General features: G+C 39.8%; 1 protein-coding gene across 4 annotated transcripts in view; it reads right to left on the bottom strand.

Moving 5' to 3' along the window:
- FBN1 (fibrillin 1) overlaps positions 1-20,307 on the bottom strand; it is a 154,115-nt gene that overhangs the window by 31,545 nt on the left and 102,263 nt on the right. For all 4 annotated transcript variants that reach the window (XR_013184081.1, XR_013184082.1, XM_054641812.2 and 1 more), the window contains exons 26-37: positions 19,897-20,022; positions 19,676-19,804; positions 19,115-19,240; positions 18,861-18,986; positions 17,976-18,098; positions 14,244-14,369; positions 13,309-13,434; positions 5,158-5,280; positions 4,498-4,620; positions 2,636-2,761; positions 1,008-1,130; positions 331-453 (exon numbers count right to left, since the gene is read on the bottom strand). Coding sequence is in view for 2 of the 4 variants with exons in the window: in XM_054641812.2 (XP_054497787.1) it covers positions 331-453; positions 1,008-1,130; positions 2,636-2,761; positions 4,498-4,620; positions 5,158-5,280; positions 13,309-13,434; positions 14,244-14,369; positions 17,976-18,098; positions 18,861-18,986; positions 19,115-19,240; positions 19,676-19,804; positions 19,897-20,022 (1,500 nt within the window). In the remaining 2 variants the exon portion in view is untranslated. The remainder of the gene's footprint in view (positions 1-330; positions 454-1,007; positions 1,131-2,635; positions 2,762-4,497; positions 4,621-5,157; positions 5,281-13,308; positions 13,435-14,243; positions 14,370-17,975; positions 18,099-18,860; positions 18,987-19,114; positions 19,241-19,675; positions 19,805-19,896; positions 20,023-20,307) is intronic.

The raw sequence follows: 20,307 nt of genomic DNA, 5'->3' as shown, positions 1-20,307 counted from the left end.
CAGCTTCATTTGCCTGCCATCTTGGGGCCAGCTGGACGTGGACTTAAGTTTGTTGAATTTTAAAATTGTCTCCTGCTTGCTGTAAATTGTGGACAGCTCTAACAAGCCCCAAGGGGTTGTTTCTGGCAGCGGGGCACTGCTGGCATGGTGCATCAACTCTGGACATGCTCCTGCTGCCCTATTCCAGCTTCTAAGCCAGGGGCAGTGAGATGGGGATTGAAGAGCCTGATCAAGCCCTTTCCCATGACCCAGGACTTTATTCCTAAGCAGTCAGCTTGGAGCCCCTCTGTGGAACTTCCCTTATGAACAGCACAGGCAGTGGTCCCTTACCAACGCATCCAACGCGGGTGGGATTCAGCTCGAAATCAGGAGGGCACTCACAGGTGTAGCTCCCAGCAGTGTTGATACACGTGCCACTAATGCAGGTTGTGGGGTCTGCACATTCATTAACATCTGCAAGAAAAACACAGCATGTCCTAAGCAAATATTCAAGGACACTAAAACCTGTTGATACATCAGGTACCATCTGCTGACCATCACAAATCCATTAGTTACGAGATCCTGGTCTCCAGAAAGCTCTAAAAAATAAACAGGCATCTTAGAAGAACAGTAGTCTGAGATGAATTCATCATTTCATGGGAAAAAGAAAAAAAGCATTTTTCCTGAAAAAAATCAATCTATGAACAAGATCCACATGAAGTACTAAAAAAGAACTTAAGGGAAAAATACAAGACAAGGCCATAGCTCACCATCCAGTACTGCACAAAGCACAATACATCTCTGCCAGAGGGATGATCTGTTTTTCCCCTCCTTAAGGGGATATCAGAGGTGGACAAAGAACAGTAAAGAGGAGCATAAAAAAGATATGGTGAATCCTGTGTTATACAGTAGAGAAGTCTGTATTTTCCTATATCCAGTTTGATTTATACAGCTTCTTAAAAGAGTTTCCTAAGGAGCTGACCATGGCACTGGCAGCAGATGAAGAGGGATGCTGTTCAGAGTTTTACCTGTGCAGTTACCACCACTTCTGTCCAACTCGTAGCCCACTTCACACTCGCATCGGAAGAGTCCAGGCAGGTTATGGCAAGTACCATAGACACAGATGTTAGGAAGTGAGCACTCATCAATATCTGATTAAGGAACAAGAAGAGAAAAATATGAGGTTTCCTGATCTTTCTGAGACATAAAGAACTCCAAACATTTTCAGCAGCATGGATCTGGAAGACAATAGCTTCTGCACATTGAGTAAGACAAGAAAAAGGAACATGGAAGATTTATGTTGGAGCCTAAGGAATCTAATCCATAATGATTTTTTAGAGAAAAAGGCTCCTTCCAATATCTCTGGAAGCTATGCCAGAAACTATCCAAGCTTAATAGTGGGCTAATCTGACAAGTAGCAATATTAAACATAGCAGAAGACATGCCTTAATAAAATGAAGTTTATTATAAATCAGCAGTCATCTGCAGAAAGCTGGACATCAGCAAGAGAAAAGCCTGTGCCTAAATGTGAACTTCAAAGTTTGGGAAGCAGACACTTTTGTGTCTTTTCTCCAAATCACTGAGTCTGAACCAGTATTTACTTGAATGCCACATGCACTGCACAAAGAACAACTAATTTGATACAATAAAAAAGTGTGTGTTTACAAAGGACCTTAAAATACTGCACTTAGAGTACACAACTAAAACATGAAGGCAAGTCTGTTTTAGCAACAGGAGCTAGCCTCTAAAAAAGCTATTTAAACTTAGCTAAAAGGTTTGAAAGTAAATTGTTTCATGAAACATTATGAAACCTAATATTGGTTTTGTTTAAAGAAAAATTCACTCTCAAATTATTTGACTCAGTAGATTTCTACAAAATACACAGAAAACTTTTCAAGGAGAAAAATCCTTTTTAAAGTGATGTACTTATGAACTCCATTAAATACCAGTTGTCATGAGTTATTACTATTTCAGATGATAGGGCTGCATCTCCTTGACTGACTTAACTCATTAGCTTTACAACAAATGAGGATTTCAAATGTTCAAATTGAATATTTGACCTTAATCACATTGGTAACATGTTTATTATTTGATTTTTTTGAATATGCAAAGCTCTTATGAATGAGCTGTAAACTGTTAACAGCTCATTTTGAAATTGAACAAATAGTCATAGAGGATTTTTTTTTTGGTGTAGCCATACAGACTTTCTGCAAGGCTTCACACTCTGATTCTGCACCTCACAGAAGCCCTCAAAGCATATGCATTGCATTGTTACCAAATCACTGCTTTTCAGCTTCAGACATACCAATGAGAACTAACAACTTTTTCTGTTTAATTGTTTTGAATAAAATGAAGATCTGGGCATCAATGATCAAGAAGAAATGGCAGCTATCAATGCCATTTGGATCACCAATCAGACCCCAAAATAATGTATCATAAGATAGGCTTTGAAAAGCTGTTATCTTTATATACAGCAGGTAGATGAACATCTACAGGTCCATAATAAATGTATGAAGTGCAAAAAAGCAAATACTATTAAAAAAATTCATGCAGTTCTCAATACAACCACAACAGCAAACAACTGTAAAAAATTGGAACATAAAACAGTATTAAGGCAGAATCTGTTGAGTGTTGTTCAAAGCTTACAAAGAATTACCTTCACATGCTTTCCCATCTACACTTGGCAAAAATCCCATATCACATTCACAGCGATACCCTCCAGGGGCATTGAGGCACTGCCCATTTTCACAGAGATTCAGGTTTTCTGAGCATTCATCGAGGTCTGTAAAAGGAAGGGATATTGCAAGTTAGCAGTAAAGATGCTTTTCTCACCAACATTTGAGCTGAAGCATTCAGTGCTCCAAGCATTTTATTTATTTTATCTGAACACATGCAGAAGAAACTGCAATCTAGCAATGTGTACATGTAACAGCTCTGTATATTCCTGACCTGCTGCAAATACAGCTTCTAATCAAAAGGAAAATCTTTGGGAGACTCTTATAGTAGCTCCAGTTAATAACAATTGGAGGCAGTCACAGGGTCAAATTTAGACTCAGAATGAGCACATGAAATTTATTATAGCTATTGTTTCTCTTACAGCAAAGCCTAGAGGCAGTAATTGGTAAAAAAAAGAGGTTTACTATGCAGTGAGCAAACATAGGGTAATAGGCAGTTCTCCATGCCAAACATCAAAACACTGACAAAAAGAACTTCATCAAAACTAAACTGCAGGTTACCAGCTGATGAGAGAAACAGCCTTCCTACTGGACCCCACTCACCTTTGGATAGATCATGGCCCTTACTCTGGAGCTGAAATGTTACACATCACCAAAACACCTCCTTATTGCAACAGAGTCTGGCTGGCAGCATGAGTTTTGAAAAGTCTGTGGCTAGTAAATCAAAAATCACCTACCAGGGAGAATGCTGCACCCTGCACACTTTGGCAGAGGCCTTACAGAGCATTCGAGCGCTCTAGCTTGAGCCCCAGACACCTCTTGAATTCACAAACAATAAAGTGTCCAAATAGAAGAAAAGTTCTACTGAATGCAGAGTTCTGTAAGCACTCCATCTGAAGGGTGTAGCTTACAGACTCCTGGAAATCATCATACAGGAAATTAACAAAGAGCACTGGGTTAGGAGGGCCACTGAGGAAGCTGAATCAGATTCAAGATGAAATAACATTGAGAGAATTAAACAGAATTCCAAGGTCTGCTTAGAATTTGGAATTATTCAAACCCAGCCTTAAACCTGATAATCCAGATTCTCAGATGCTCTAAAAACCTGCTGCAGCTGATAGAGTGCTGCTGATTTGCACCAGCTGAAAAGCTGGCCCACCAGCTCTGTCACATGGCTCTGCTCCAAGCAGCAACATCCCCAGCCACACTGCAATCCTCAGTGCAAGAGCAGGGCTCCTCATGACTAAGCACACATGAGCTAATCTGCTCTTCAAAGCAGAAGACTGAAGTGTGGGTGGGAAACATCTCTCTAGCAAAATTTTATAATCTCATTTACAGTTTATAAAATGAGGTTTCAGAAGCAGCTACTTCCTTCATTCTACATGCCAGCACTGCATCCTGACAGCAGCTCTCAGGATGATGGAGCAAAGCAGACAGACATCACACACTCACTTGTGGAAAGGAAAAACATTTTTAGGCAATTTTGTGAAGTAATTTTGATGCATATGCCTTATTATTTAAGTATTAAGGTGAGTAGCCAATGGACTAGTTTACTAACTAGCCAAATTACATAATCAAGCATTGTTTTAATAATTTTGACACTCATTTAAACTAACAAGAAAAGCTCAATAAAAATTGCATTTTATCAAGGGAAAAAAAGTGACTGAGTTAGACTATGTATGATATATAATATTTCTTTTAAGCTATGGCAACCTAGGTGAAGGAGAAGACAATTAATGATGACATTAATGAAAATTTCAAATTATTAAAAGCTGGTTTTGTGTATTGGATCACAGACTAACTTAAGTTGCATGGAGCTCATCCTCTGCTCTCCTGAGCTCACCTGTACAAGTGAAACCATCCCCAGTGTAACCCTCTTTACACAGGCAGCGGTAAGAGCCCATCGTGTTCTTGCAGTCAGCATGTGGGCTGCACATGTGGGTTCCATTGGAGCACTCATCCAGATCTTTAAAGTAATAAAAAAGGGGAAAAAATTAGTAAAAAACCCATACATGAATACAAAGTTTAAATAGGCACACAGAAGCTCTACTTTAAATAATCTTCCATAATAAAACCCATACATATGTCTGGCCATCTGACTGAAGAGTGGGGAACAGCTTATTTGCAGCCCATCAAAGAAGTTTGACAAGGTAACTGTGACTGAGGAAGCTCCAGGGAACTCAGCACTAAGGCCTGTACCTTGTTTTAAGGGGAGCACCAGGAGACCCCTCACTGCCTCCCATCAGCTGCCCTCAAGCACAAAGCATCTGTCTCCATGGTTCAGTCTGCTCTCATCATTTCATAAACCAAACAGGAGATAAGGCTGATTTCACAGATACCATGGTGGAGGACTTGTCCTCCAACAGATCATGTCAAATCCACCTAACACGTTCAATAACCATTTGCCTTCTCATTTTATAGGTGTAGTATTACTTTTTTCAGAATTGCTAGAGCCCCATTGTGGTCTGGCCTTACAAATAAATACAAATACTAAGACTCTCACCTGTGCACTTGATACCATCTCCAATCCAGCCAGGGCTGCAGCTACATTTGAAGCTTCCTGCTGTGTTTGTACATATGGCGTGTCTGTCACAGTTATGGGCTCCAATTTCACACTCATTGATGTCTGTAAACAGAGATGTTTGAGCAGCTCGTGGAACACATTTTCTCATATCCAGATAACTAGAATTTCTCAAGAAAGGCAATGTGAACATGAAAGCAAGCCTGCATTTTTTACAACATGGCATTTAAAAAGGAAGCTGAAGGTGAAATCACAACAAAGGAAAGGAAAGGAAAAAGGAGCACGTAGCACATTTAAACATGCTGCCCCACTACCTGTTCTTCTGGTAGGCACATAAAGCAGTGCTGCTGCAGCTCCTTCCAAAGTATATTTGAGAAGGAAGGCAGTACCTCAGGAAACAGCCTTCCCAGAGTGCCCATCCTGCAGAGATGGGCAGAGTCTGCAGAGAGGGACTACATTGGTGGCTCCACATTGCAGAGTTTGCTAAAAAGTGTCAAAGGAAACTCTGCTGCCCAGGGACTCCTGGAATGCAGCACTCCCACAGCCCCCAGGTATCTGCACAGATGCTGATGAACTCCAGCCAGGCACCACCAGCTAGCTGCCCCTAGGATTGCCCCAGGCAGGGAAGGAAGCAGGTTCTGCTTGGCCAGAGGCTGTGTGCAAGGTTGGGGACAGCTGTACCAGTGTATTTACCCAGACAGCTGAGGAGCTCATCAGGCAGGCAGTTTTTAGGAGCTCAGTGGGAAGAAGTCAGCATCCTTGGAGACACCAGGCAGCAAGTCATCCAATCTTCAACATACATGGTCATGCCAACACATTCTATTTCAGTACTTGCTATTTACACCTTATTTTCATTTTTGGGCATTCTCTCGTAATGTCAAAATGTATAGACTGCAAAACCCAAACTGAACTCCATTCTTCCTTCTCTTCTCACTAAGCATTATTAATGCTCCATATAAGTAGTTGAAGAATGTATAAACTAAAAGGTGAAGTTTTCAGAAATTACTGCTGGTAACTGAAACAAAACTGGCAGGAATTTTCTTGCCTATCTGAGCTTTGGATTTTACAGTATTTTCTGTAACTGCCCTATTGAACTGCACTTTACCTCCATGAAGGATGTAATCTACCTAGGGTCTACATCAAACCACTTAAAACCATTTTTCAGCCCTCCCAGGTGTCTTTGATGTTGCTGTAAGCCAAATCATCTCCCTCTGTAAAACAGCTGATGGAAAGGGAAAACAAGCTCACAACTCTATATTATTCCACAGACAGAAACCCAGCTCAGACCCTTCTCAAGAAAGGCATCAGCCATCAAATAAGTAACAACCTTTGGGATTTCCAGCCCCAAAATCACAGACTTGAATTTCCCTATGATTTTACCTGCAAACAATTAGCTCTTTAAAGATGGTGAAATTGTGGAGCTAAGGCAGAAAGTGACCAGGTATCACCTTAACTATTTCCTTTACAACACTTTCTTAGGTTTTTCTGTTTACACTTCACAAAAGGCTGTGTCATTTCACTATGCCCTGTACACATATTTTGCCTTTTCACAAAGGCAATACATGACTTCAAAAAGCAGACAACATCTGCCTATTATCCTAAAATTAAATACTCAAGGCCAGAAAACACCCAAAATGACTGCTGGCTGGGAGGGACAGGGTGTTTGTTTGGTGAGTTTTGTTCTTGATGGGGTTTTTTGTTGTTGAGATTTTGGGGTTTTTTTTGTGATTTGGTTTTTGGGCTTTTTGTTTTGCTTTGTTTGTTTGGGGTTGGTTTTGTTTTGTATTGGTTTTTTTTTTGGTGGGTTGGTTTTTAATGTTTTGGAGTTTTTTTAGTCTGTTGAAGTGGAATTTAGTCCAATCTTGCTTTTCTGAGTCTCTTTCTAAGAGAGGCATTGCTTTGACTCAAAACCCCAGACATGAGCATTCCCATAATCTGAATGCTGACATCTAGATATGAATCTAAATCTGGCAGCTGGAATCTACCATTAATGAATGCTAACTCCAGGCCTGAAAACATGCAAATGGACACTTACTTCTTAAAACTTAAAAAAAGGGTCAGGAGCAAATAATCTCAGAGCAGTTTTGCCTTTAGCATGTGCAGAAACTCATGAAGATAACATCACACTAAACAGGAAACTTGCGTCTGTCAAAAAATCTTAAGGGTGGCCTGAAAAAAATGCAACTCATTTTGGCTTAGGGAAAGACTGGAAGGAATTTAGAGAGGTCAGCTACAGTATACACTGACATAAAAAAGCTGAGGCAAACACTCTATATTTTAACCTTTACATGATTTTAAACTCCAAACTGTTAAACCACTGCTCACATTAAGACTCCACTGTATTTAATTATTTGGTGCTTTGAAACATACAATCACAAGCTTCCTTATACCCTGCAGAGCACAACAAAACACAAAAAAACCCCATCACCCGTAGAGAGGTTTCTGCCAAGAATTTTTTTAAACCACCAGCAAACACAAACAGAAACTTGCATGCAACAGCTACACCACAATGAAGTCATGCTCAGGCTCAGATTTAAGAAAAGTCAAGCCAAATTTTCCACTCTCCATGAAGTGACTGTGGGCTCCATCCCACCACGCACTGACCCACTGACCCACTGTACCTGAGAACCCCCCCAGTACCTCCCAGCAGAACAGCAGCACCACAACACTGGGGCCCCTGCAGTGGACACTTGTTCCCCATCAGCTGTTTGACACACACTCTAAAAAGCTTAGAATCTTCCTTGGAATGAAAGCTGCAAGTATAAATCTATACCTAAATACAGGTATTTATAATGGGATCAACTTTCTCAGGCATCAGCCACTGAAATGTCATTCCACTTGCTTTGAATAGAAAAAAGCTTTTCTCCAGTAAAAATTTTCAAGAGATTTCCATGCTTTTTTGCCTGGGTAAAGATCAAATAAGGAATGCAAATTGTATTCTCTAATACCATCTACCTTTAAAGGCACATTGCATGGCTTATTTCCATGATGTGGAAAGTTTTTTCAGATACTTAAATGAAAGCTGATTGAGGCATATAAAATACAATCACTGGCTTCATCCCAGATTTTACTTCTTTTCCCCTGTGTTTTACTCAGATGCTGTTTTGCTATAATCTCAATTCTTTCCTTTCATTGCACAGCTAAGTTGTAAGTCCACATTTATTACATTGCCATTATTTTCAAGGCAAAAGAGATCTCAGACCAAACATGGTTCTGTGTAAAGAGTGCACTGAAATCAGTGGAATTTATGCCTTCTTATACTGGAGCTTAATATGGATTTATGTTGCCATAAGTATTGAATTATGGCTTCACAGAATGAAACAGAAAGGAGAAGTTGATCTCTGTAAGGGAAAAATTAACTCAATATCTTTAATAAAAGCCCGAGTCCAGCCTGTTCTGTCTGCATGGCAGTACAAACAGTACTATACTCTTCAAATACTCCAGCTATTCCATTTAATTGTCTGAAGACAAAGGCATTACTCGGTCTGAGTAAAGGTATCATGACCCAAAGAGCACCCACGAGGACACTACTGAAGTCAGGGTTTCACACAATGATGGCCTATTCCCACTGACTTCATGGGGATTTTCACTACAGAGTAAAGGAGTGAGTCACTGATTTATATCAACCTTCTCCTTCTGCCTCCAGCACGAGTCCGTGACAAGCCAAGGCAAATAAAGACATTCCAGCCGGAGACTGACACTGCATCCTCAGCCAGTCCCACTGTGCCCCAGTGCTGCTGCACACATGTTCTCAGCTTTGCAATTGCACAACTCCCATTTCTACTAAGAGAGTTGTCTGCCTACAACAGATGAGAATACGCACAATAAATAATATGCAGGTCTGACATCATAACAATCCTAAGCACTCTGGGGAAAAAAACCTGTCAGTCACCCTGTTTTGTTGGCTCCTTCAGTTCTCTTCTTTGGACAAATATTTTTTCTCTTGAGCCTTTGGCAATTAATGAAGTGTCTCTCCCATTAATCACAGTGGCACAAATTTTTAGGGCTCTCAACATGTGTGCAGCAAAACTACACATCATATATACCTGTCACTCTTTGCACTATGCTTGCAAAATGTGGCAACCAAAGGAAAGAAACTGCTGGCCAATATCTGCACAACACACCCTTACCCACTCTGGAAGTGGATCACTGAAGTTGGCCAGAGAGGAGCATGGGAATAAGTCACTGTTTCCTCACCTATACTCTAGAAACATTCCTTTGTATTTGAACAGAATAAGAGTGTACATTAACTGAAGAAAATTCACATGTTCATCACTGGGCATGAAATCCTCTAGGTACCCTGGGTACTGTTTTCTATTAGGTTTCATTGGGCTTCAGTGGTCTATAAGAATCCTTAGCAAACTGCAAATTTAATTCAGACTCCACCTATAAATCAGTACTGTTTGTCAGGAATTATGCAAATCCCTTAAGCATTTTCTGACTTTTACATTTTTTTGGCAGTCTCTGCATATCTGTGCATTTTACTGCACTGACATTTCACTGGCATGTCGAGCCTGGGCCCAGCTCCCCAAGGGCCAGCGTCTGGTGGAAGTCACAAGGCATTTCCTCCTCCTGGGTTGCTGCCCATGTAATCAGGTAGGAAAAAGAAGGCTTTTTAGTGGGAAAGATTGTGAATTTCAACTTCTGAATTTCAATAGCACTCATACTAGTTGAAAAATATATGGAAATATTTCCCTATTCTGATCTTCCTATATGTAAAATTGTTTTCTCTTTTGGAATGGCTCTCAGATTTCATTCAGCATACTGTACTCTTGGAGTTTCATAGGGGACAGTTCAGTTCCTGCCTGCTATCCATCCTTACATCATCAGCACACTGAGGCACAGCGTGTTATTGCTGGACAGATGCCTGCTGCCAGTACACTCCTCCTGTAATACCCTCCTTTGGTGGGCAGGATTTCATTATCATCCTCTGGTATTTGGCCTGACACAGCCAGCTCCCAGATTCATGATGGCAAACACATGCTTCTCTGGTACCAGAACTCTCTTGTGCCATCAAGCCTGAAACACAATGTGTTAGTAATGGCCAGAAGCCACTAATAATTGAGAGGAGAGTACATTATACAAGTCACAAAATACTACGGCTCTATTTCTGAGGGCAAATGACAAGCTCACCTCTTCCTTTCCCTGTCTCAGATGTCTGACCTCTCTAGATGCAAGTTCCTGTCAGCCATGCAGGTATGCAGGGTGCACTCACTCTTCCTGTACCCACTAATGCCATCATCACTGGAAGATGCTCCACACCAAACTCTCCACGCTCACAGCCCACACCAAGGCTGCAGCTGAGCAACTTCCACTAGCCTTCCTCACATGGCAACAGCATTGCAATCAGAGCCTGGTCTCAGCCTTCCAACTCCCTGAGCCTGCTCTGGAGAAATCCAGCTGACTTGTAACATATTTATTTTTGATCTGTTGGCTATGTTGGGAAATTACTGCCAAGTTCACCTCTTTCAGTTTGACTCTGTGAAGAGCACCCCAAGCATGTGCAAGCGCCCCTCCACCAGGAACAACCAGGGGGGCTGTGCACACAGCCATAACTGCAAGGATGGATGGGACAGAGTCAGAGAAGAATTTGTTTCTCTATTTGAAAATACCAGAGCAAGTTTAAGTCTCTACATCAACAGTGAAATACTGCAGATTTACAAGCAGTAATTCAGAGTGGTGATGAATCACAAAAACCCAAATTCCAAAGCAGGACTTCACTTCTGCACAAGCACGTGTATACTTTATAGACAGAAAAAGCAGAGACAAGATATTTGCCATAAAGCTGGGTGATCTGGAACTGAGATAGGGGAAAACACAGCAATCTCCTCTAGTGCCTGCATACCACTGCCGGCCTAGGAAATTCTAAATTAAACTGTTCTTAGCCTGCATTATCACAGTTTGCCTTGTGAATGGAAATTAAACTATTCACAGCACTTGATGTTGGAAACCTGCATCTACAACCTGTATTTTTGCATAGCATTTTAAAAATCGTATTTTTGTTACTAAACTCTGTTCACATTCTTACTGAGAACCAAGGAGAAGGGAGAACTGGGCAACTAACATCTGTGTGGGATGGGAATGTAAGTCAGTGGGTGGATTCTGAATACTGTTAATACTGATTGGGGGGGGAAAAACAAGTTTATTTGTTAAAACGAAATCACTCAGTAATGACAAGGAGCTGAAATATTTAGACAAAACTGGAATGGAACCCAAAGGACTTGATTTAGTTGTTCTCAGAAACAGAGGATCTCCCATTCAAAGTGCTGTACGTGTTTTTGTAACTTTTTTTTTCCATGGGAATTCCTAAAAACTGTGGATGCTTTTGATCTGTCTGTAAGACAAGAACTGAATTCTGGAGTCAAAATGCTGTTGGCAAGGTCCTTCCCAAGGAGATACTGAAGAAGGCTCTCATGGTCTGAAGTACCTGAGCCTGGGAACTTCAACTCTGCTCTAATACTGTGCAAACAAGAAATGGGGAATTCAAAGTTCTCCAGCAGCAAATCAGACATTTTAAAAAACAGAATGTGAGAACCTGCACAATGTAATCACTATGGGATCTGTATCCACAGTTTTTTCATTATTAAATCAATCTAGAAATTTCCTACTCTGCTTCCTGCTTTCTTATTTAAATAATTTTTAAAAATTCATTATTTGAGTATGATCCCATTTCAGCTGTATCAGCATAACTGATACTTCACCTTTTCATCTTAGACCATGGGGCTCTTTCAAATTACTGAGCCCTTCCATAGTATCTGTTGGAATTAAGGTGTTCTGCTGTTTTTCCTTGTGAGTGCCAAACTTTCTGAAATACTGGCATGCAGACAAAAGCAGCAGGAAAGGTTAAAAATGTGTAAGGAGGTGGCAAGAGCCTTCATGACCATGTCCATCCACAGGTCAGGGCTTAGCTGGGACCAGGGCAGAGGGATTTCCTGGTGTCTCCTTTAACAAAAAAATATTGCTTGGGACATTTGCCACTACCTTGAATCACATGATGCCAGAATGGTGGCTATTTCCAGGCACTTCTCCAGAAGCCATACCTCAGATTCCTCCCCTGCCTCCATGGCCTTTCTCTGTCTTTTGCCTTCAACTCACTGCTTCATCTTCCCAGCCTGCTCCTTAGGCTGGGACTGACAGCTGCACCATGTGTGACTGATCAGTGTGAGGGTGTTCAGGTCCAGAGTTCTGAAAATCTTCATATCATTTAGCACAGAAACAAAGAACACTGAAATGTTGGTCTAAAGAGTACAATTAGGGATTTCTTGGATTTAGATCAGTTCATATGTAAGTCAAAGGCAGCTGTTACTAATGCACAATTATTCATCCATAGCCCAATATGCAAAATAGAACTCCAGCTCAGACTTTTCTGTGAGAGCTGTAAAAAACCAGCTTCATATATTTGGGGCACTTAAAAAAATGTATTATTAAATCTGTACAATAAGTGCAGACTAAGAATAAAAGTGTGTCTCAAAGACATTGCCAGAAATGTGTTTACCCTAAGTCTACATTAAAAATTATATTAAACATATGTTTGCATTCATATTTGGGCAAAGTCTAAGACTCTCAACACCTTGGCTTGAGACACCAGCACTTGGATTATTAATATCATGCCCTCAGAGCCTGTATATTTGAATCTCATTTCTGTTTGCTGGCAATACATGAAATAAAGCAAATTCTGATTCAGCTGATAGAATGTAGTTGTGTAACTGTATTGTCGACACTTTGCAAAAACTGAAAATATATTTTAGCATATATTTCAAACCATCTGTGTTTGCCAAATAATACTTTGAACAGATACGTGTTATTTGCTTGCATAGTATACAATTAACTAATCCAAATGCACTGAGGTCCTCAGGAGTTTGTCAAGTTACAGAGAATGGCATTTTCTGTTCTCAGATGAACAACTGTGCAGTAACACGCTCACTTTTGATCCCAATCCTCACTCCACTCATTTCAGCAGGAGCAGCATCAGGCTGAATGCTGTACCAATGAAGTTTAGCAGAACACAAGCTCAGCAAATTCAGATGAGAGGTAAAATAAGTGAAAAGAAGCACAGTGAGAGGAGGTTCTAAACACCAGAAAAGCAGACTCATGAGTTTAAGTAAAAATTAATAATTAAGCTTTACAACTTACCTGTGCAACCAGTTGTGCCTTTCTTGCCTGAATATCCCATATCACAGTGACAGATAAATGAGCCTTTTGTATTCTCACAGGTTCCACTCAGACAGATGTTTGGATGCAGATCACACTCATTAACATCTAAAAAACCCCAAGAATTAAGATTTATTAAATACAAGTCTTAGAAAGTAACTGGAAAAATCTCTTTAGATATTAATTCTGATACAAACACAGGTCTAGATATGCAAAGAAAAAGCTGTTTATAGTAGTTATTCCTTACCTAGCATACAAGCATACATTTTGAGATCTGGGGTAACTCTTAATTACCATATCTGCATTAACATACCTTTAATGCCAGCTTTTTGTAAAAACAGACACTAAGTTGCAGTACAATATCCAAAGAATGACTGTGATTATTGATAATTCTTACATATATGTGTCTGTACATATTTATATGTATGCATGCATGCATTGTCTAGTTTTGTCAGACATTTCTCTCGAAATACACTCAAGATTTTAAATTAAAATGTGAAAATATGGTTTTGGAGATACACTGTTTCACAACTCTGTTGTACCAAGGTACAGCACTTCCACAAAGTTTTGTCTGAGACAAGTTTAAATCAGCACTGGTGATTTATCTTGCTAGAAATTTTCCACAGGATCACCTACTTCCTTTCTGCAGGCACTCTTTTATCTAAGTTGCATAAAATCTTCACTGGAAGAGGACCCAAAGCTGCAATGCTCCAGATCATCTTTGCACCCCAATCTCCAGGGATACCCAGATTACATTTGCACTTGTGCAATAGGGCTGGTTCTGTGGTCAGGTGACCAAAACTAGGAAATAAGAGCAATACTCTTCAAATATCATTGTCAGTCTATTTGGAAAGAGTGCCTTAATAAATATTTTTTCAGTGTTTAATGCAAATTGGAATATATGTACTTGCACTTACCTATGCAAGTCTTCATGTCTTCAGATGCCATGAATCCATCATAGCAAAGACACCTGTACTCTCCTGGGATGTTTGTACACTGGCCTCCATCACAGATGTTAGGATTGTCTTCACACTCATCAATATCTACAGGGGAAAATCAAATTAAAATATGTTACCTTTAGCCAGTGTAATGAGCCATCATCATGGCAAGTAAGCATTTTAATGCTCTGATAAACATGGTGAAGATTGAATCCTTGTAAATAACTGAGCAGTACATTGCAAAATTGTCCTGATGAGTAAGTTCCTTGTCTTCACCTAAAGTCAGTGGCAAAACATTCCCTTCTGACTCAAGTGGGAGGAACAGGAACCAACTTTTCCTTCAGAGAAAAGAGCTCCAACAGAACCTTTGTCACACCACAAGGCCACATATAATTGGGCATTCTTGGATGCAAGCCATCATTGTTGAAATCAATGGAAGCTCTGAAGTCAAATTCAGCAACAAAAATATCAAACTATACAGATCTTAAAAAAGCTATCATACATGCAAGTACCTCTACAGATCTCAAAGGTGGTGACAAACTGGAAACAGTTCAACTCATGATGGGAATAATTACAGTACAAACATTTATTTCTAAGAGATTTTTATGGTCTTATTTAGTATTTCAGCTGACTGCCCAGGCAAGCCATATAGTTACATTCTCTAGGATGAAAAGTTGTTTTCTCAATTGATAACTGATAAAATTGCCATCACTGATTGGAGCCAAGCTGCAGAAGCAGATCCTTTATTATATTAAGGCAATCATGCTAAGTTCTGGTATCTTTCAGAGCCCTTGGTGTTATACTAGTGTTTGTTGCAAAAATCCCTAGAATCTTCCTGTGTCAGCACCAACACAGACCAGCAAGAGCAAAAATCAGAATCTCTGCCTAGTGATACCATGGGAAAAAAATCAGCACAAAAAGGACAAGATTCAGGAATCTTCTCCAAGAGAAAGGGTGTAACTCATTATCAGAGCAGTCTATTGTGGATTGCAGTAATTATGCAGCTGCAGAAAATGAACTCACATTAATTTAAAATATAATGTTCATTATTGTGCTGTATTTCTAGCAGCTAGTGCTTGTGTGGAGACACAACTTCCGCAAGGAAGAAGGCTGAGCAGTCCCTGTTTATCTTAACAAGCAAATAATGTTGACATGGACATTAGCCTGAAAATGTTCATTTGGAATGGAATTTGAATTAACATGCAAATTTAAGCTCTAGAAATGGGAATAATAATGACAGAAATAAAGAACTTTATTTACCAACCTGCCACTGTACCGATTTCACAGTTGGGGGAAAATCAGCTGACAAAGAACCTGTTGTTTCTCCTAATTGAGCTGATTATTTATGCATAACCTCACCAATTCAAACATGACCTACTACTGAACTGCAGAGCATTCTTACCAGGTCAATTATCAGCAAATATATTCTGTGATGGCTTCCAGCTTTGTGTGATGTTAAAGATAAAAGACATGTTCACACACAGAGAAAACTGAAAACTGAAAATAGGTGTTTCACAATTGAAGGTCACAGTCCTATTTTATCTTGTAATCTAACAGTGTAAAACCAGGTATTTAGTGCCATGAAAGCAAAGTAACAAATTATTTTTCTTCTTCTTAGTTTGGGCAGAGGCAAAACTTTAGTATGTGGATTTTGAATACTCACCAGATGTTTACATATGTAAATAACACCTTTTCAAGAGAAGGAAGCAGTGTTTTCAATACTAATAGGGTAGTGAAGGTGACCCCTCACATCTCTGGATATTTTCTTAGATTTGACTTGACATCCAAAGTTCTTTGGTGTTTCTGCTATTTAAACCTTTTTATATGTGGCTATTGCACTCAAGTCCTTATTAGAAGATAGTATGAAAATGAACAGCTAATAGTTATTACAGCTGGTCTGTGAAGGAAATTCTGTTTTTCAGAGTCAATTTCTACATGTAGAAATAGATATGTAGAAATTCACAACTGAAGTAAGATCTGACTACCAACTTCAATGGACGTGTTCAGGGTCAGGTTAACATGTGGACAAACCACAGAGAATCCATCCCCTCCCCACAGCAAAGGGAGCTGCTTGCATTTTGACTTTGAGAACAGAAAGATGATAGTTTCCTATTCCAAGGTTTTTAGTTTAATATGCAGGAAGGTGCTGTAAATGATCTGTTCTGGTTTTGGGTTTAGAGCTGTGTTTGTGTGGCAAAGGTAAGGGGGAGTAAAGACAGAACTGTTTCTAGCCATCAGATTTGAGATCCCAAAGACTGTTCAAGTGACATTTGGGTCATTTGGTCCAAGTCAAATGAAGAAGATGAACACAGAAAAGTGGCTCAGAGACTCTGCTCCCCTCCCTCCTCCCTTCACTCTCATGTCACTCTAATTCTCTCACTGGGTTTAGATTCTGGCTGAGGCACAGTTTTGATCAACTGGTTTTATTTTTGCATTAAAGTGCCCCAAACACCAATGTTTGGGCAAGTTTTTGTAAAAGCTTGCCTTTTCTAGACACTTGAGCTAAAGCAAACTACTTCTAATCTAAATATTTTAGGTTTTCAGGGTCAATCAAATCCGCACTTCTTCTAGTTGAATTCTTTCTTTGAATGAGGGTCTGATACTTGCTGAAGTCTGGCTACTTTACATCTTTCTGACAGAGCAAGCCCCAGTGTGGGGGAAAACCACATTTTGCTGTGCTTTAGGGCTCTTTTATCTTCTGGAATGGTAGTGAGTGGCCTCAGGGTAATTGAGACCCTGGTTCAAGGTCCATAAATATTTACAAATTCTAAATGTGAGCACTCTAATAATCCAGTATCGAAAACTCTCCATTTGTTCAACTATAAAGGCAATTCTATTCCAAGGGATTAATCCTGTTATAATTCACATGCTCTTCAAGGAGCTCTTGGATGGAATTGGCAAACAGCTGGCAAATATTCACATGCCTCATCAGGCCAGTGCCTGTGAGGCAAGAAGTAAGAGAAAATTATCTTTCCAGTAACCTATGTGGAAATCACCAAGTACAATTCACTTCCTGGGATTATGACTTCCAGACTCCCAAAGGAGAACAGCCGGCCGTAACAGAGCTCTGAACATTTTCTCACAAACTCTTCTAAGAGTGCAACAGACCTGTTTCCTAAGAAAGATTCCTACTATTCAGACTTCAATTTCCCTGCAAGTCATTTAGCTCTGAATTAATGCAGCATACTTGCACTTGACTAAACAAAGAATTAAAAATAGGAATTTGCTTGTTTGCTTAACAGCAGATACCACAAAACAACAGAACAGAGCAATCAGCTTCTTTTCTAGCATCTCTGTCTATCCTCTCCCCAACATAACCATACAATACACATGCACAGCATCTTGGCTTCTGTTCATGATAATTTTGTTAATGGTCTTCAACCTGTTTTAGATTTGGATCTACTACAATACCTTAAGGGGGAAAATTTATCTCCTACTGAAAAAACTAGAGATTTTTGTTATTAAAATCAGAATCAACTTGTACACTTTCTGAAATTATCAGCAACCAATTCTCTTCAAAGCACTTCTTTTTGCAGTTGCCCAATTCTGATACTTTTGAAATATTTACTTCAGAAAAAGAGCTTCACTTTCCATTTATTTTATATTTTTAATAGTGTATTTGTTACAATAGCTTTAACCTTAAAAGAAGGTTCATTTTTGAGCTATTGAAATAAGCCCTTTAAGCAGAAAAGTTCCCAAAATCTCCCTTACCAGTGCATGTCCTGTGGTCCGGCATGAGGGCAAAGCCTTGTTTACAGCTGCATTCATAGCTGCCCTCTGAGTTTGTACAGAAGTCCTCACAGCCACCATTCATTATTTGGCACTCATCAATATCTAAAAAGGAGAAAATAACAGTTAAAACCCACAATTACTTTTGCTTTAAAGCACATTTCAAGGACATAATTAGAGTCAGCTTTCCAGTACATCATCAATCCAGAATCTACATTTGGTGTTTGCACACTGACATTCAAGTGCAAAGGTAGGCACTGGGAAGGATTCAGGCAAATCAGGGATGGAAAGACTTCATATACAAACACTTCTGTGCTTCTCCTTCCACATATAGAAATAGCACTGAGTTACCACAGGATCATGAGGGCAACATAGTTTTTGTAAGATTCAAGGTAAAAAATTACTTGGCAAAATTGAAGCCAGTGGATTTTTCCATGGCACAGTAGAAGGAATGTATGCAACTGAACCTCATGATTTTATTTCATGGTCCAGTAGGAATGATGACTTTTAATTAAATATATAACTAATCTAACAAGTTACTCCCTCTTAATCATCAAAGTCTGAAGTCTTGGGACATTAAAATTAGTATGTGATTTTATGCATCATGATTGATTTACTAGAGAAAATAATCTGTTACTCAGCTAAGCACAGCACTGCCATAACTTCATTCAATTCTCTCAAAAACAGATGTTTTGGAGATTTTGCATACTATTTCAACAAACTGTAATAGATTTTTTCATTCATGGTTAAAAATGACTTAATATATCTACTAAACTGAAACAACTCTGTGTGTTTTATCTTCCCTATTTGCTAGAGCTCCTAGCAAATAGGGAAGATAATCTGCTCCTGTGCAGATTTTGTCCTTACCAATGCAGTATAGCTTGTCTTGTGTGGACTGATAGCCAGGGTTGCAGGCACACTGATACTTTCCAATCAGGTTGACACAACGGCCATTGCGGCACAGGTTGCTGCTCAGCTCACATTCATTAATATCTGGTGCAAAAGAAAAAGAGGAACTCGTTTTCATCCTGAAAATGGTACTAAAGTAAACACTGCAAATGCACAGCACAAGAGAGGTACAAAATGCTGTGCACAATCTTGATTTTGCCTGCGTGTCTCACCTACACATGCAGAGATATTTGGTGATATCTGATGGCCTGGAGGGCAATCACACCGAAAACTTCCCTCTGTGTTGATGCAGGTGCCACCTCGGCAGAGGAGGGGATTGCGCTGACACTCGTCGATGTCTGTGGGGACAAAGGAGGCACATCTGTGCAGGGCCAGCACATCCCTCCCCACAGCCCCTCACCCATCACAGCCTGATCCACCCTGCAGCCTGTCCTAGAGCCAGTCATCCCTTGCACCATAATGCACTTAGAAAAAGAAAATAAATTCAAAAGACTTCTTCTAAATTTTAATTTACCTTAACTTCAAAGTTCAGGATGGTGTCCCACTCAGCAAGATGGGGATTGTGGGGATAAATTTAATGTCCTAAAATCCTGTCCCTTGCTTATATATGCTTTGGCAACTTGTAGAAGCAGCAATATCACATTCAAAGTTAGCTTTAATAAGGCTCACAAAATGAGACAGACTTAAACCCAAGCACAATCAAACCTTAAAAAAAAACCCAAAGAAACCATGCATAGCATACTATTGTATATCTAAGGTCTGTAAAAACATACCCATGCAGTTTTTCATCATCATAAATCCACTTTCATAGCCTTCAAAACATTCACACTCGAAGTCTCCAGGAGTATTGACACAGATGCCTTGGCCACAAAGATCAGGAGAGATGCGGCATTCATCGATATCTGTAAGACAAAACACACTCACAGGGTTCCCAAAGGAGTTCAGTTTTCCCTTTTCAATTCACAGCTATGACAGACACATCCATGCAGTTTACCTGTGCAGTTCCTCTCTTCAGAATCAAGGGCAAATCCACTGTCACATCTACACTTAAAACTGCCAATGGTATTTCTGCATTTTCCATGGGTACAAAGGCTGGGGAACATTTTGCATTCATTGATGTCTGAAAAGGAGATAGTGTGGACATATATTACCATTGCATACAAAAACAGTGCACACAAGAGCAATGCTGACATCAGAGCTCATCCTTTTTCATGGCAGTGACCCTTCCTTGTGGGAAAATTAGACCACAGTACATAAACTGATACTGACTTCCCCTTAACCAATAGTGTAGACAGATACTCTGTGCTGGAATTTCCAAGAACACTTTCTGCTACAGAATAATATCAGTCTCCCCTTTGTCCTGCAGGATCTGATCTGCAGCTCAGGAAGATGTCAGCGGACAAAG

Source organism: Agelaius phoeniceus, chromosome 13 (genome assembly GCF_051311805.1).
Source record: "Agelaius phoeniceus isolate bAgePho1 chromosome 13, bAgePho1.hap1, whole genome shotgun sequence".
NCBI lineage: Eukaryota > Metazoa > Chordata > Aves > Passeriformes > Icteridae > Agelaius > Agelaius phoeniceus.
The sequence above is the reverse complement of the archived record's forward strand: the minus strand, read 5'-3'. Positions and strand labels throughout refer to the sequence as shown.